This window comes from Globicephala melas, chromosome 14 (assembly GCF_963455315.2).
Source record: "Globicephala melas chromosome 14, mGloMel1.2, whole genome shotgun sequence".
Taxonomy (NCBI): Eukaryota; Metazoa; Chordata; class Mammalia; order Artiodactyla; family Delphinidae; genus Globicephala; species Globicephala melas.
Window position 1 is genome coordinate 1,599,078 of NC_083327.1, and position 17,924 is coordinate 1,617,001.

Sequence of the window (17,924 nt, forward strand, 5' to 3'; positions counted from 1 at the left end):
TCATAGAATTTCCTCATTTTATTTTATACCTTATTCTTTTCACTCTTCTACTTGTATCATTCTAGATTTCTAACTTCAAACTCACTAATTCTTTCTTTCATATGGTCTGCTCTGTTTCTAATGTTTTCTAATGCATTCTTCATCTTGTTTGTCAATTTCTTCAGTTTCAGAATTTCTGTCTGTTTCTTTTATAGAGTTTCAATCTCTTTGGTAAAGGATTCATTTTGTTCATTGATTTTTTTCCTGAGCATACTGAACTGCTTTCTGAGTTGTCTTGTAGCTCATTGCTTTACTTCATGACAAATATTTTGAAATCTCTATCAAATTGCAATATGCAGTGTCACTAAGTTTGGTTTATGGAGAATAGTAATTTTCTTTCTGTGGTACAGTGTTACTGTGGTTCTTCATTGTGCTTGATGATTTGTTCCTAAGATGATGCATTTGAAGCCTCTCTCTACTTGATTCTATTGATTCAATAGGTGAGAAATTAGAGGTCTTTTTTGTTGTTGCAGTAGGCATTGATATAGCATAAGTTTTCAATTTCTCTCACCTGAGCCGCCTCTGGTCATACTTGAGAGTCAGTAATTTTCACCCTCCATCTGGTCATACTTGAGAGTCAGTAATTTTCACCCTCCATGGCCTCTGCAAAAGGTGTATTCCTGTGCCCTTGTTACCACCACTTATGCTTCCAGGGTCATTGGTGCCTTCCTGCTGTCAATGTCACTGTCGTTGCCACCTGGGGTCCAGGATGGTGGGCTCTTCCTCTGTGTCTGGGATCGCCACAGGCTCTACTGTCTCAGTGGGAAGAAAGGTAGGGAATCTGGGCACCTCTGCCATGACCAGTGTTAAGTTTGCAGGCTCTGCCACTGTAGGTGGGTGGGTACTGGAAGTGGAGATGTCTCTGTAGCTGTGGGGATGGGGTCCCTGACCCTGCTGCTGCTGCTCCTCTGTTGCCTGTGCCTGGGGGCCTGGGTCACCTGTGCCACCTTCCCTGCTGCTCCTGGATTCTCTGCAGCTGCAGGCTCAGCTGCCATGGCTAGAGGGCCAGGATTGAAGGCACTGCCTCTGCCATTCCCCTGGTTCTGCCTCCTGTGTGTGTTCCAGTCCATGCTCCTTTAGATAGACAGATGTGAGGAATTCTCCAGCATCCTGGTTTGTTGGGCAGAAGCATCTTTGTTGAGTTGTGGATAGTTTACTAGTTGTAGATTGAAGGGGAGAGACAGAGCATCTCACTATACTGTGTTGCTGGCATCACTCAAGGCCCATATTTCAAATGAATTATTCTATGTCACAATGTTCTGCTAATATAGATGATGTGCAGCAGGAATGTAATGATGCAAAGAACTGATGAGGTAGTGATATTTGCAAGCCAGTTGTTAAAAATATTTGAAAATTATCCCTGCCCAAAGTAACAACTACCAAAATGAACCTGCCATCTGTTCCTGTAAACAAACTTGTGATTTCCACATGAATTCTCTGCTTACATAAGCCAACCTGGTCATTCAAATTCTGAAGTTTTCTATCTTCGTATCTATAATTATTCACAAATACCTTGGCTTCTGCAGTCATCCTCTCAGTCTTATTGCACAGCATCATTTCTTGTTTAATTATTCTTATTGACTAACTACCAATTCTTGACCTGTAGTCTAAACCTTTTCAATCCTATACTTTTGTTGCTACCTGAATGAAAACTACATGCCACTCCTTGTTCAAACTTCTTAAATGGTTCCTCCAGGCACCAGCCTATAAATATGCACTTTTTTGTATTTCATTCAGGATCCATTGTGCTCAGACTGCGTGATGAATTTTCCAACAACAAGCCTTCCTCCTGCTCAATTCACATTAAAATCCATGTCTCCCCAGTAATAAATTACTTCTACTCCCACTCTTCCTTTCCTAGGCCTTCCCATTACTAAGCCTGTGTGTGTGTGACGTTTTGTCTGCCTGCAATGATAGTCTATGTATTATGTATCTGATCATCCCTCAGATCTCTATCTAACTACAAACTCCCTTACTCCCCTAAGGAGATCAGAAGGCTTCCTTTTCTGTTTTTCTATATTGGTTCCATATTTTGTTTGTATTTCAATTAGAGTAAATACCTATCTGTATTAGAGATACTTGTGTATCTCCTTGAGTCTTAAGAACCTGCTTTTAATTAATGTATGCTCACAAAAATTAAATTCTATATGAAAACTCGCCTTTTATTTGGGAAATATATAATAATTATGAAATGAGAACAATCCTAATATAAATGACTAAAGATAAATTTACGTAAATTTTTAGAATCTTTTAATCCATTTTTGAACTATTCATTCAAAAGATGTTTATTGAGAACTTACTATGTAACAGAAACTATCCTTGCCTTGGGGGGATAGAAAGGTAAACAAAACAGATATTTTCTAATCTTATTGAGCTTATAGGCTGGTTTATCTAGGAAAAAGTCAATAAATTGTATTAATATAATAGAAAAAGGCCCATAAGTCTGTTTAATGATAAATAAATATACTGTTAATGGAGTAAAGCTGAATCTAAAGTAAATTCCATATGCTTACAGTTATATAATTTCCTTATTTTGTTCAAGGCGTATGTGTCACATCAACTATGCAGGAGACTTTTGTCCTTTATATATATTTGTTGTGATTTTTTTTAAAGTTTACTTATAATGGAATCATAATAGTTATCAAATAGTGAGTAGATTCATACCCAATTCATATTACTTGTGAGAATTTTAAATAATAGCATTTTATATTTCCAAAAATATAAAAATAGTATGTCCAAATCTGTAGAGTACAATGATAAATACAGTAGGAGAAAATATCCATAAATGGTACACTTATGGTACATTAAGCTATTGGTACACTTAACAAGCAATGTCAAATTTTTAAAGTAATGGCCTATAATAAAAAAGTGGAACCATATAATCAATACCATTTAAGTCAGCATGCAAGCTCTCACCCTAAAATACAGGTTAATAATGATAACAATGAGCTAATTACCTAAATGGAGATTTAGTGAGTAGGCTGGCATAAGTACAGAACTCAGTAGAGAGTGTTCTTATACTTGGGAACCCTTTGTGAAGCAGAGACTGGGGGATGGAGTTCCAGTTCCATTTCTTGAATCATATTTTATGTGTGGATATATGAGCCAACTCCTCATATATCCAGGGAAATCACAAGCATAGGGGTGAAGAAAAGCACACACACTTAATTTTACCATGAAATATAATGCATGTATATAGCCATAAGATGGGAAAGCAGCTTGACACTGGAGTAATTCTAAGTAATGAGAACAATACACTTTTAGTACACTTTGGCAGAATGGATGACAATATATATGTTAGTAGAATGCAAAAAAATTTTTTTTATACCATGTAGATAATCCCACTAACGAGGAAACTTCTAAAGTTTTCCCACTTTTCCTTTTCATACAATAACATAAGGAATATATTTTATGTCATCAACAGAAATACCTGGTTTGCTTCATGAAGATCTGGAAGTCCACCAATAAAGACAGCCCCTGATTCTGGCAGTGCTTTTCCTGGTACATAACCAATAGATTCTCTTGCTTTTATAGTCTTCCCTAGAATAGTCAGTTCAGCTTTACATGGATCCAATTCTTGCCTGCAACCATTTAGATAAGAAATTTATGGTTTTAGCATGTGTTGTAAAAACATCTGTTTGACCAATTAGTTACGCTATTAACAAAAGAAGAAAGATTTAAGTACATAGATTATCTCACCATAAAACCAACAAAGCCAGAAGTAGATTAATCTATTCTAAATTAGAAATCCTCAATGATTTTAGCACATAAATATAAAGTTAAACTTTAATAAAACAACAAACTGTAGCAATCACCTAATGAAATAAACAAATCCTGATAATAAACAGATGTTTCTCAAAAATAACTAAAACAATGTTAGAGCATAATATTCTACTTCAGTTTTTTACATTGTTAATTTTATCTGTGAGTGAAAATTATTGAAAGGGATCAGGTTTAGATATGGTTATCTTGTGTACTATATATCTTTAGGTTGAAAATAGTAATACAGCAGCGAGTAATTAGTTGTGGAAATATAAATCATAGCAAGAAGTATAGCAAGTAAAATTAAAAAAATAATTTAACTAAATATAACTTAATTAGGAGATTTCCAGCAATAATTTTTATGTGCCCATTTTTTAGAAAGATGAGAAAAAATGCTTCAACTTGTAGATATGCATGTCTCACTCACTCTAGCCATCTGTTTAACTAATCATCTAATCCAGGTATTAGAAGCAGTGACCCATCGGCCAAATCTTGCCTGCCACCTCTTTATAAATAAAGTTTAATTGGAACAGAACCACACATTTCTTTACATATAATCTAAGGCTGCTTTCATGGCAGAGTTGATAGTTGCAAAAAAGACTCTGAGACATGAAGACCCAAAAATATTTGTTATCTAACACTATAGAAAAATTTGGTAGATCCACTGTCTAGTCAATTTATTTGTTTACCTACCCAGCAAGTAACCTTAATTATAATCCTTTTCGAGATACTCATATTGTAAGACACCCATGTAACATTCACCTATGTCATCCTATATTATGAATATGTGACATTCTGCCTCTTCTTTTATCCATCTTTATTAAAGTAAAGTTGATTTACAACATCATATAAGTTTCAGGTGTACAAAACAGCAACTCAACATTTTTATACATTATACTCCATTTAAAGTCATGACAAAATAATGGTTATATTTCCCTGTGCTGTACGGTACTCTTCTGTAGCCTATCCATTTAATATATAGTCATTTGTACCTCTCAATCCCCTACCCCTATCCTTCCTCTCCCCACCATGGTCCTCCTCACTGGTAACCACCAGTCTGTTCTCTGTACCGGAGAGTCTGTTTCTGTTTTGCTATATTCATTTGTTTTATGTTTTAGATTCCACATGTAAGTGATAACATAGAGTATTTGTGTCTCTCTGATTGACTTATTTCATGTCTCTCTCTGATTAACTTATTTCAGTGAGCATGATACCTCCTAGGACTATCCATGTTGTTAACAAATGGCAGAGTTTCATTTCTTAAAATTGGGATTTAGTTGATTTACAATATTATATTAGTTTCAAGTGTACCACATAGTGATTCAAATTTTTTTAGGTTATAATCCATTTACAGTTATAAATTATGGAAGCAGCCTAAGTATCCATCAACAGATGAATGAATAAAGAAGATGTGGTATTTGTATATTTACATAAAGTTTTTAAATTGAATTATGCATGATGCAACGGGTAAAGGGTAAATCTCTATGAACTACCATATTGTGATTATACTCAAGTAAGCCCTACCTAGGTCAAGAGGTAGAAACTTACTCTTAAGAATCCCCACTCCAACTCCGGTATAGTTTATCACACACCTTCCAACTTCATTCAACATTATGCTTTCCATATTCACATTTGGCATTGAATTTAATAGCAGTTTGTTCTTTTTCAACATATTTTATATTGATATTTTACAAATTACTTATTTCAGTGTTGCTGTACATTTTGGTGCTATCATGAATATTGATGATATAAACATGCTTGTGTATATTGTTTGGTGCAATATATATGCATTTCTGTTGAGGATTTAACAAAAATCACTTAGAGTTCTCCATATTTGGGATATATATATGCTCTGTTTTTGTTGCGAACATTTTATTTTTCTTTTCAGTGTCTCACATTTTTACTTTCTTAATAGTGTATTTTAATGATCAAAAGCTCTTAATTTTAATGTATGGTAATAGATCAAACTTTTATATAATGATTCATATTTTGTTGTTGTTCCTTTTCTATGTCATTTTTGAAAATACTATTTTACTACTGACACTTAGCTCCACAATCCACTAGGGGTTGGTTTTTTATATAGTCTCAGGTATGTATCAATCATAAATCATGTTCACATATATATGAGTCTGTTTCTAGACTCTCTATTCTGTTCCACTGGTCAATTTTTCTATCTTTGTGTAAATATATCACTGTCTTAAAACTTACTCTAAAAATATAGTATTTAATACCCAGTAGAGTACGTAAGTACTCCTACTTGTTTTTTCCTCCCCTATATTTTTTTAGCAATAGGTGTTTGTGTGTGTCTGTGTGTTCCTGGGATCTCTATTTTATTTGTGTAAATTTCTAACCCTGTACCAATACCACACTGTGAAATACTAATATTATATATATATATATATACACATATATATATATATATATATAGAGAGAGAGAGAGAGAGAGAGAGAGAAAGCATCCTTCAAATTTCCTCTCTAGTACTGCTCTTGAAAAATGTTGGTTTCAAGATTATGCTGTCCTTATATTCTTTCAGAAAGTTTATGTAATATTCTTTCACATAAGACAGATTTTACTAGTACAGCCACCTGGGCTTGGAGAGGTTTTTTTAGGTAAGTATTAAATATGGATTTAATAAATGTAGCTATCTATGGATTGTGTCCAATTTGTTAAGTTGTGTCTTTTTCTCAGATTTTTAAATTTAATTTATATTTTGAAAATAATTAGCATAAAATATTTCATAATTTCCTTTTATATTTTTATTGGTGTCAAAACTCTAATGACAGCTCTCTTTCCTGTGATGTTGGCTATTTTTGTCTTTTCCCATTTTATTTGCTTTGTAGATCAGTATTGGTAGGGAGTAGTAAATTTCAAGGAATGCTTTTGGTATTGTTGATGGTGGCCAGTCTCTGTTTTCCACTTTGTTAACTTCTGCTCTTATCTTTAGGATGTTCTTCCTTTAACTTTCCTTTGAGCTTAATTTACTCTCCTGTTTCTAGGGGTCTTAATATAATATATGCTCTTAAGATTGTACATTTTCCCTTTTAAGAATAGATTTAGTTATATTCAACAAGTTCTATTTTTCATTATCATCTGTTCAAAATGTTTTCTAATTTATCTTGTGATGTTTTCTTTGGTTCAAGAATTATTCAAAATTGTACTTCAAGTTTACAAATGTACAGGGATTTTCTCATTTTTTTTACATTATAAAATTTTATCAAATTTTAAATTTTATTTAAATCAAGCTTGTTGAATATTCTCTATTTGCTTTTCAATCTTTGAAGTGTAGTGACTTAGACTGCATAGTTCAGGATGTGGTCAATTTTAGTAATGATTTCATGGTCCTGGAAAGTCTGTAGTTAATTACAGAGTTCCATATATGTGAATATGGTCAGGTTTTATACAACACACAAACATACACACATTTAGCTTGTTTTGTAGAGAATATAGAATAAAAACAATGAAATAATTGAATCAGGCTTATGATGCATGTACTTTTTTTCCTAAAAAAAATATTTACAGATATTTTTTTTGCACCCTTCTGTTTATACCATGATATAAAGTTAATAGCATAAGACCTGGTGTAGCCAGGCAGCCAATTTAAGGCTTTGATAAAGTTTTGAATTAAAAAAAGAAAAAATCAATAATATTCTCTATATTAAGAACATGGGAGAAAAATGTGTGGAACATTTTTAGAATCCACTTGATATTCTTGCATTCTGTATCTAGAAGCAAACAAGAAGCTTTCTGTGTTAATTATTTCTTACAATTAAACTGTTAAAAATATCTTTGGGAGGATATAGCTTCCAGGAATTTATTCATTAAATGATAAAAATAAAAAGCACAGCTACTTTTATTCCAATCAATCTCTAAATTTTAATGTTTGGAAAAATAACTTGTACTGTTTCATGATATTAGAATAGCAATAATAATTATTCACTAATATTTTGTTAATGAACTAATTTCCCATATTTTATGAAGCAAATGATACCCATTAAGATTTCAAATATATTTATTTGTCCTTTAATTGTAATAACTGAAAGAGTAACTATAAAATAATATATATAAACTCACTTTTTTTTCCTGACTACAGAGCAACATAAGTTTGTTATAAAAAATTAGAAAAAAAAAGAAATTTATCCAACATAATTGTTAAAGACAAGAAAACAGGCCCAAAGTGGAGTCACTAATGTGAAGCCCTCATATCACCAAACCAAGTTTTAATTAACTTAATATGAGGTTCCCAGAAATGGAATCTTAAACCAGTCAATGAGGAACTGACCAGCATTAGTTACATAATCTGCCTGATAAGACCCTGCCATCCCTGTGAAGAAAGTAGTCTTACAATAACCAATCTACTATTTTTCCTTGTATGACTTCCTTGTTTCTGCTCTCTCTGCCTATAAAATCTGTTGCCTTGTGTAGCTCTTTGGATCTCCTTTCTAGCTGTTAGGTTGAATGCTACATGATCCATGAATCACTGAATAAAGCCAGTAAGATCTTTAAAATTTACTCAGTTGAATTTTGTTTTTAAACAGTCAACTAAAGTCATCATTTGGAATCTTTGTCACTTGGTTTTTGCAATATCAATAAAATATAGATCAATAGCTATACATTTTCATTAAGATTTTTTTTCAATTCTCCTTAATGATTATATAACCTATTGCTGGATATTTAGTTTCTAAGATTCAGAAATAATAAATGATTTTGTGATTTGTGAAAAGTCATCTAACCCTTAATTAATAATTTTCATAGAAGTGTTCTTAAAAGTGAATTATTGAAGCAAATCATTGGCAATTTTAAGGGTTTATTATCAAATTGCCAAGTTACAATCTAGAAACTGTCCCAATCAGCATTGTTAGAGTGCCAAAGATTTTGTTTAGTTCTATATTTATATTCATATGATAATATCTATCAGTATTTTCAACATATTCTCTGCATGAAAATTCTTCCTGTCCAATTAATAAGTATTTGCTTATACTTATGGACAGATTTGAAAGTTACCAGCACTTCACAGTAATAATTTACATGTAAAGCATATGCTTCTTCACTTTGCATTGTATAGTTTTTCAGTGTGATATTTGAAACCAGTTATACTGCTTTAATTATTGTAGTGGCACAATTTAGTTTAATGTTTAGTATGCCCAGTATTGTCTCTTATAACTCTTTTTCACTGATTTTCTTGATGTATTGAAATGTTTATCATTTATAATCTATTTTTTATTCCAAAAATTGTCAGTGGCATTTTTATGAAGAAATAAAAGTTATTCTATATTCTAAAATTTAAAGGGATATACATATATGTATACCCACATGTACATATATGTGCACACACATATATCTGCATATATGTATCTAAAATACATATGTATGTGTATATATAAAATACATTTATAGTAGTTATATTACAAATTAGAATATTTTATCCTAATGGGAAGAAACATGTCTACCTGCTTTCCTTCATTTAACCAGTTGTGTTTAATTCATATTCAACTGTGACCTCTATCCTTGCAGAACTGACTACTTAGAGAAGAATAATGAGAAAATGTGACATATATATTAATTTCATACACAATTGTACTAAGTTGTGTAGTGCAGACTACAATGAAATGTAAACTAAAGTTAAAAATACTCCAGAGTTGATCTCTGGGTGATTAAGATGATTACAATAAGAAAAGGGAAGAATAGTAGATGCTACAGATGAGAGATTTTGAGTGCAGGTGAAAGCTAGAAGAGAAATAAAGTGGAGTTTTAAAGACCTTTTTTTTTTTTAAGTTGGTTAAGAGTCTGAATTTTATTTAAATACAACATATACAACGAAAAATGTAAATAACAGTAAGCGCTTCCAAATTACAGACTTTTTTTGCTTATAGTTAAGAATGCGAGTTCAGTTCAATACCAGATTTTTAAGCTTGTCTACTTTGAAATGTGGAACACGTTATATTCAGTACAGAGGTTGGTAGCTCAGTCTCTACAGAATGTAAACATCATGAAGAGAGCTTTTTCTTACATTATTACTGCATCCTAACATCTAGAACAGGACCTTGTATGTGGCGAACACTGCAGTATGTGTTGAATATTGAGAAGTTTTCCAGGACACTGTCCGAAATATATTATGTGCCTAATGACTGACAGCATTTTTATTTTGAAGAGAGCATGTGCTCTAGTTTTTCCAATTCAAGTATTTGTTAGAAAATATTTCATAAAATACTGAAAATATAAAAAAGGAAAAGCACAATGACCTCCATTGAACCCAAAAGGAACAATTTTTCTTTTATTACAATTTAAAACCTTCATTTTATTATAGAATTTACTCCAAAGTTGAAAATGTAACGTATAAACTCTTTCAGAGTTTGTCTTCTTTCTTACTATAATACTATGAATATGATGTAACCATTTATGTATGTTAATGTTATTCCGAACTATTAATTTTAATGAATGTATAGTAATTGTTCATACTTTAATTTATTTCTAAAATATCCAACCATTGAGTATTTGGGTGTATTTTGCCCCATTTTTTTTACCCTTCTATAAAACTACAATATATGTCTGTTCTGTAAATTTTAATACACATATTTTATTTTCTTAAGAAAAATTCTAGCATTTGATTTGCAATATATAAGCTTCTTAATATTTACATTGTATATTCCTAAGTTTTCTTCTGAAATTTTTCTCAATTTACTACCTGTGATGGTTAATTTTATGTGACAACTTAGTTAGGCTACAGTCCCCTGTTTTTCAATCAAACACTAAACTAGGTGTTGCTGTGAAGACATTTTGTTATGTTGTCCCCACCTACCATCAGTTGACTTTAAGTAAAGGAGATGACCTTCCATAATGTGAATGGACCTCATCTAATCAACTGAAAGTCTTTGAGAGCAAAACTGATGTTTCCCTGAAGAAGAATAAATTTCATGTGTGAACTGTGGTTTCGACTCCTGCCCAAAATTTCCAGCATGCAGGCCTGCCCTTCAGATGTTGTACTTATCCAGCCAGACCCCACAATCCATAAGCCAATTCCTTGAAATAATTATCCTAATATATATCTTCTGCTGGGTCTGTTTCTCTGGGAAAGCCCTGACTGATACACATACTAGTACCTAGAGTATGGAGAGTCCTGGGATGATTGTTTGCCCCAATGTACAGGAAGAGCTTTCCTATTATCTTATAATCACATCAGTGAAGCAGGATTAATGTTAATTGAGTATGGAATGTGATTCTCAGTTGGAGCTAGACCTTATAATAGTTTTTGTCAGAATCTCAAGACATGTCCTTCTTAATTAACATTAGCCACATGGAATTTAATCCCTTAAGGAGTTTTTTTTTTTTTTTTTTGCATGAGTAGCAGTGGGTCAGGTGACGAGACTTTGACTATCAACTCCAATCTATAGACTGACCATGACCTTTCATCTGAACAGAAGAACTGAAGTTCATATATCATGGTGAGAAATTATTTGTGAGCATATCACATTTGATGTTTTTCCTTGAAATTTATTATGATTTTTATTATTTTAATACAACTTCTATTCATTGTCACACAAGGTAGACTGATTCACCATCAAGAACATTATTGTCTATATACTAATACTACAGACTTTAAATAAGCATGAGACATTTTCATACTTAAAATTCTGCTTTTGTTATTCTTGTTTTCAAAGCTATTATCATTTCTGAAATAAATTACCCACTGTAAATGAATACCAGGATGGCATATCATCTTTTCTCATACATATATTCCAGTAGCTGAAGGAAGATGAAAGGTAAGTATGTCCCCCTCATCATAACAATGTAGACCATCAGATTTTCTTTGCCAAAAATGCAACTCTAATATTTCATCTAACTGGATTGTTATTTTCTTCAAGAGACACACTTTTAACGGCAGTCATATCTTTCATTAGAGTGGAGGCAATGCTGTTCTGATTGTGCCCTATTGAGTCTAACAGGAATTGACAGGATGCAGGAAAACAGTCTTACAACATTATTGTTTAGCATTTGCTGATGATACAGTTTGTCCAGCACACTGTGCAGTGTAAAATTTTTCCATCAAGACTTCTTAAGGCTTTCTCTAAAATCAGCACAAAAGGTGCTTTAAAGGTCAAATGAATAGAACAGGTTTTTTTTTCATAATTACAAACATATATAGAACTCTCTTGAGGACTCCTGTTGTTTGAACTACTTTTAATTGTTCTTCTCCCAAACTTGTAGTGATTTATATTTGTCCTCTGAAGTCACATAAGTAATCACTACAACTCTTCAGTAATTAGAACCTGAAAGAAAAGTTTAGTATGCCATAAATTCTATTATGTTTAGGTACTCATGGTAGATGCCAGGAAAGGTAAGGTATCCATGATGAACATAGTGGCGATGTGGGTTTCCCACTGTTTTCCTATTTGCATGGCTACCGCTCATCTTATAGCAACAAGTTCTCAGCTGCCACGTGTGTTAGCAAAAACTGGAGGGAATACATGGAATAGGCCAACCTTGTAAATAAACAATCAAAAAGACAGAAAATAACAAAATTCCTACATGTTGGATATCAACTCTCAATCTGATTATTCTGAGATTGTAAAAGTCATGATTTAACAATTACTCTGACTTCCAGCTTATGTTAAATTTGTTTTTAATTGACAGTGATAAACCTTCCCATAAAATCTGAACATGTGTTCTTTGTTAATTGTCTACCATATTTATATTAAAAACAACATTAATTTGTTTAATTAGCCATAAAAATATAAAGAAATTACCATAAAATTGAAATAGCAAAATTTTGTATTTAAAAAAAATAAACTGAGTTAAACTCCCAGATTTAACACTTTGACTGGCAGATCATTGCCAAAAGAACTAAGTAGAAAACCCCCATTTGCAATTCTTGTACCCACTCCCTCCAATTTAGGCTCTTACTTACCAACTGTATCTCTGGCAGCTCCACAAGAGGAATTTTCTGCTACAATTAGATCAGTCTCTTCCCTGCCCCACCTACCAAGGTTTCTCTTCTATCCACTTAAACACTACTCATAATTAGGAGTTTACTTCAGCTTCATTTATTACTTAAAATGTTACAAATATTTGCAGTCTTAATGATTTCTTTACCATTTAGTACCACCATAGTGTGTCATTTATTTTGCATTCAATTATGTACTGTTGTCTCTTGTTATGTGACTGCTTGATATTTTTATATTTCATGTCTCCAGTGAAAAAATGATCTCTTAATTGGCAGAGTTTTGATTTGTCCATCTTTGGTTTATTAATAAAACTTAGGCATTGTCTTACCGACCTTAGAAAAAAATCAATTCTGCATTTGAGTTTATACATCAACTGTGTTCCTAGAAATACACCAACTCTTCTCTCCTACACTGAGTGTGATTCTAAGGCAGAGGCTTGTGGTTGACAGGGAGCCCATAAGCTGCCAGGGCTTGGCTTCCTCCTCTTCTGGGACCATGGGTTGGCTCCAGCTTCCACGTTAGGACAGGATTACACTTCTGCCCATGGGTCTTTCTACTGATAAAGTAACTGTTTGCATTCAGTGAGCCATAGTCAGATTGTCTAACAATTATGGGCAGCTCCACAAAGAGAAGCTAAAATCTTTGCATTTCATATTGAAAATACCCATGAAATTGAGTTGTTTTCTGGCTAATTCTAAACTATTATTCTAGTTGATTTTTTCTTTCAGCATGCATACTCTTAAGAAGCATGAGAAGAGATATTTTTCCCCTATGTTCTTCTGTGGAAAACATTTTTTTCTACATATGTCATGATTCTTCTGAAAGACTGTTCCCAGCTAAAACGTCAGACCTTTCTACTGGAGAGATGGTTTTCTAAATATATTTTTTGAATTTGTGATTGAGATTAAATATCAGTGATATAGTTAATATCCCACATTAACAATTGTGGTTCCAATTAAATTATATTTAGGACCTGTGAAACAATACTCAATATTAAAATAATTGACATTAGATTATTAAATAATAAGATCACTCATTAAGTTTAATCAAGAACAGTATATTCAATTATTATCTTTATATATCAGCAATTAAGCCACTGCTAGCAATATTTCCTTGAGATGAAATATCTACTATACTATTTTTTTAAATGAAGTATAGTTGGCTTTTGCACCTCTTTGTGTGTGGGAAGAATGTGGCAGATTGGCTCAATAGCTGCCCAGCTTTTTGTAGTATGCTGATTGCATGAATGTCAAAAGACATTGTTGTTTTGGTAGATCCCTTACCCAGTGAAGAATCTACAACTCTTTTTCAGATGGCAGAGTAGAAGGACGTGAGCTTATCCATTCTTACAAAAACATCAAAATCACAGCTAACTGCTGAACAGCCATCAGCAAAAAACAAATGCTGGAACCTACCAAAAAAGATACCCTATATCCAAAGACAAAGGAGAAGCTACAACAAGATGGTAGGAGGGGCACAACTGCAATAAAATCAAATCCCATATCTGTCAGGTGGGTGACCCACAAACTGGAAAATAGTTATACCACAGAAGTTCTCCCACAGGAGTAAAAGTCCTGAGCCCCACATCAGGCTTCCCAGCCTAGGAGTCTGGCAATGGGAAGAGAATATGGTTTTGAAGCCCAGCAGCGTTTGATTGCAAGGATTTCACAAGACTGGGAGAAACAAAAACTTCACACTTGGAGGGCACACACAAGGTCTAGTACACACAAAGACAGTGACCTCAAAAGAGACTGGGCTAGACCTACCTGCTAGTATTGGAGGGTCTCCTGTGGAGTTGGGGGAGGCTGTGGCCCACTGTGGGGATAAAGATGCTGGCAGAAGCAGTGCTGGTGAGTGCTCATTGGCATGAGCCCTCCAGGAGGGTGCCATTTCCCTTCCAAGACCTAGCTCCACCCAACAGCTGGTGGGCTCCAGTACTGGGATGCCTCATGTCAAACAACCAACAAGGCAGGAACACAGCCTCACACACCAACAGACAGGCTGCTTAAATTCTTCCTGTGAACTGCCCTGCCCACCAGAGGTACAAGACCCAACTCAAGCAACCAGTGTGCAGGAATAAAACCATCCCACCAGGAAGCCTGTACAAGCCTCTTAGACAGCCTCATCCACCAGGGGGCAGACAGCAGATGCAAGAAGAACTACAATCCTGCAGCTTGTGGAAAAGAAACTGTAATCACAGAAAGTTAGACAAAATGAGATGGAATATGAGGAATATGTCCCAGATGAAGGAACAAGATAAAAACCCAGAAGAACAGCTAAGTGAAGTGGAGATAGGCAATCTACTGGAAAACAAATTCAGAATAATGATAGTGAAGATGATCCAAGATCTTGGAAAAAGAATAAAGGCACAGATTGAAAAAATACAAGAAATGTTTAACAAAGACCTAGAAGAACTAAAGGACAAACAAATGGAGATGAACAATGCAATATCAGAAATAAAAATACACTAGAAGGAATCAATAGCAGAAGAACAGATATGTGAACTGAAGAATGTTGGAAATCACTGCTGTGGAACAGAATAAGGAAAAAAGAATGAAAAGAAATGAAGACAGTCAAAGAGACTTCTGGGACACATTAAATGTATCAACATTCACATTATAGGGTTCTCAGAAGGAGAAGAGAGAGAGAAATGACCTGAGAAAACGTTTGAAGGGATAATAGCTGAAAACTTCCTGAACATGGGAAAGGAAGCATTCACCCAAGTCCAGGAACCACAGAGAGTCCTAGGCAAGATAAATCCAAGGAGGAACACACTGAGAAACACAGTAAAGAAGATGACAAAATTTAAAGGCAAAGAAAACTATTAAAATCAACAAAGGAAAAGCAACAGATAATACACAAAGGAACTCCTTTAAGGTTATCAGCTGATTTCTCAGCAGAAATTTTACAGGCCAGAAGGAAGTGGCATAATATATTTAAAGTGATGAAAGGGATGAACCTACAACCAAGAAAACTCTACCCAGCAAGACTCTCATTCAGATTCAATGGCGAAATCAAAAGCTTTACAGACAAGCAAAAGCTAAGAGAATTCAGCCCCACCAGACCAGCTTTGCAACAAATGATAAAATAACTTCTCTAAGCAGAAAAGTAAAGGCCAATACTAGAAACAAGAAAATTAAGAATGGAAAAGCTCACCTGTAAAGGAAAACATAAAGTAAAATTAGGAAATCATCCACACACAAATATGATATCAAAATCATCAATTGTGAAGAGAGCACAAATGCAGGATATTAGAAGTACATTTGAAATTAAAAGACCAGCGATGTAAAATAATCTTATCTATATATATACTGCTGTATCAAAACCTCATGGTAACTGCAACCTGAAAATCTACAACAGATACACACAAAAAAAAGAAAAAAGGAATTCAAACACAACACTAAATTTAGTCATCAAATCACAAGAGAAGAGAACAAAAGAGAAAGGGAAGAAAAAAGACCTACAGAAACAAATCCAAAACAGTTCAGAAAATGGCAATAGGAACATACATTTTGATAATTACCTTAAATGGAAATGGATTAAATGCTCCAACCAAAACATATAGACTGACTGAGTTGATCCAAAAACAAGACTCATATATATGCTGTCTACAAGAGACCCATTTCAGACCTAGGGAAACATACAGACTGAAAGTGAGGGGATGGAAAAAGATATTCCATGCTAATGAAAATCAAAAGGAAACTGGAGTAGCAATACTCATGTCAGACAAAATAGAGTTTAAAATAAAGACTGTTACAAGAGACAAAAAGTGACACTACATAATGATCAAGGGATCAATGAAAGAAGATATAACAACTGTAAATACATATGCACCCAACAAAGGAGCACCACAATATATAAGGCAAATACTAAGAGCTATAAAAGAAGAAATAGACAGTAACACAATAATTCTGAAACTCTTCCAAAAAAAATTGCAGAGTGTTTCCCTGGTGGCGTAGTGGTTGAGAGTCCGCCTGTCGATGCAGGGGACGCGGGTTTGTGCCCCAGTCTGGGAAGATCCCACATGCCGCAGAGTGGCTGCGCCCATGAGCCATGGCCACTGAGCCTGCGTGTCTGGAGCCTGTGCTCTGCAACGGGAAAGGCCACAACAGTGAGAGGCCCGTGTACTGCAAAAAAAAAAAAAATATATATATATATATATAATAATAAAAGTAAATAAATAAATAATAAAATTGCAGAGGAAACAATACTCCCAAACACATTTTATGAGGCCATCATCACCCTCATACTAAAACCAGACAAAGATACCACAAAAAAAGAAAATTACAAGCCAATATCACCAATGAACATAGACGCAAAAATCCTCAACAAAATACTAGCAATCCAAATCCAACAATACATTAAAAGTGTCATACACCATGATCAAGTAGAATTTACCCCAGGGATGTAAGTAGTTTTCAATATGTGCAAATCAATCAGTGTGATACACCACATCAACAAATTGAAGAATAAAAACCTCATGAAAATCTCAACAGATACAGAAGAAGATTTTGACAAAATTCAACATCAATTTATGATAAAAACTCTCCTGAAACTGAGCATAGAGAGAACATACCTCAACATAATACAGGCCATTTATGAAAAACCTACAGCTAACATCATACTCAATGGTGAAAAGCTGAAAACATTTCCTCTAAGTTCAGGAACAAGACAAGGATGTCCACTCTCACCACTTTTAGTTAACATAGTTTTTGGAGTCCTAGCCATGACAAGCAAAGAAGAAAAAGAGATAAAAGGAATCCAAGTTGGAAAAGAAGAAATAAAACTGTCACTGTTTACAGATGTCATGATAGTATACATAGAAAATCCTAAAGATACTGCTAGAAAACTACTAGAGCTCATCAATGAATTTGGTAAGTTTGCAGGATACAAAATTAATACACAGAAATCTGTTGCATTTCTATACACTAAAAATGAAAGGTCAGAAAGATAAATTAAAGAAACAATCTCATTTACCATCACATCTGAAAGAATAAATTAGCTAGGAATAAACATACCTAAGGAGACAAAAGACCTGCACTCCAAAAACTATAAGATGCTGATGAAAGAAATTGAAGATGACACAAACAGATGGAAAGAGATACCATGTTCTAGGATTGGAAAAATCAATATTGTGAAAATGACTATACTACCCAAGGCAATCTACAGATTCAATGCAATCC

The 17,924-nt window shown here is 33.7% G+C and overlaps 1 protein-coding gene across 1 annotated transcript in view; it reads right to left on the minus strand.

Moving 5' to 3' along the window:
- EYS (eyes shut homolog) overlaps positions 1-17,924 on the minus strand; it is a 1,661,361-nt gene that overhangs the window by 647,845 nt on the left and 995,592 nt on the right. Inside the window, exon 27 of the mRNA XM_060283543.1 lies at positions 3,470-3,620. Coding sequence (XP_060139526.1) covers positions 3,470-3,620 — 151 coding nt within the window. The remainder of the gene's footprint in view (positions 1-3,469; positions 3,621-17,924) is intronic.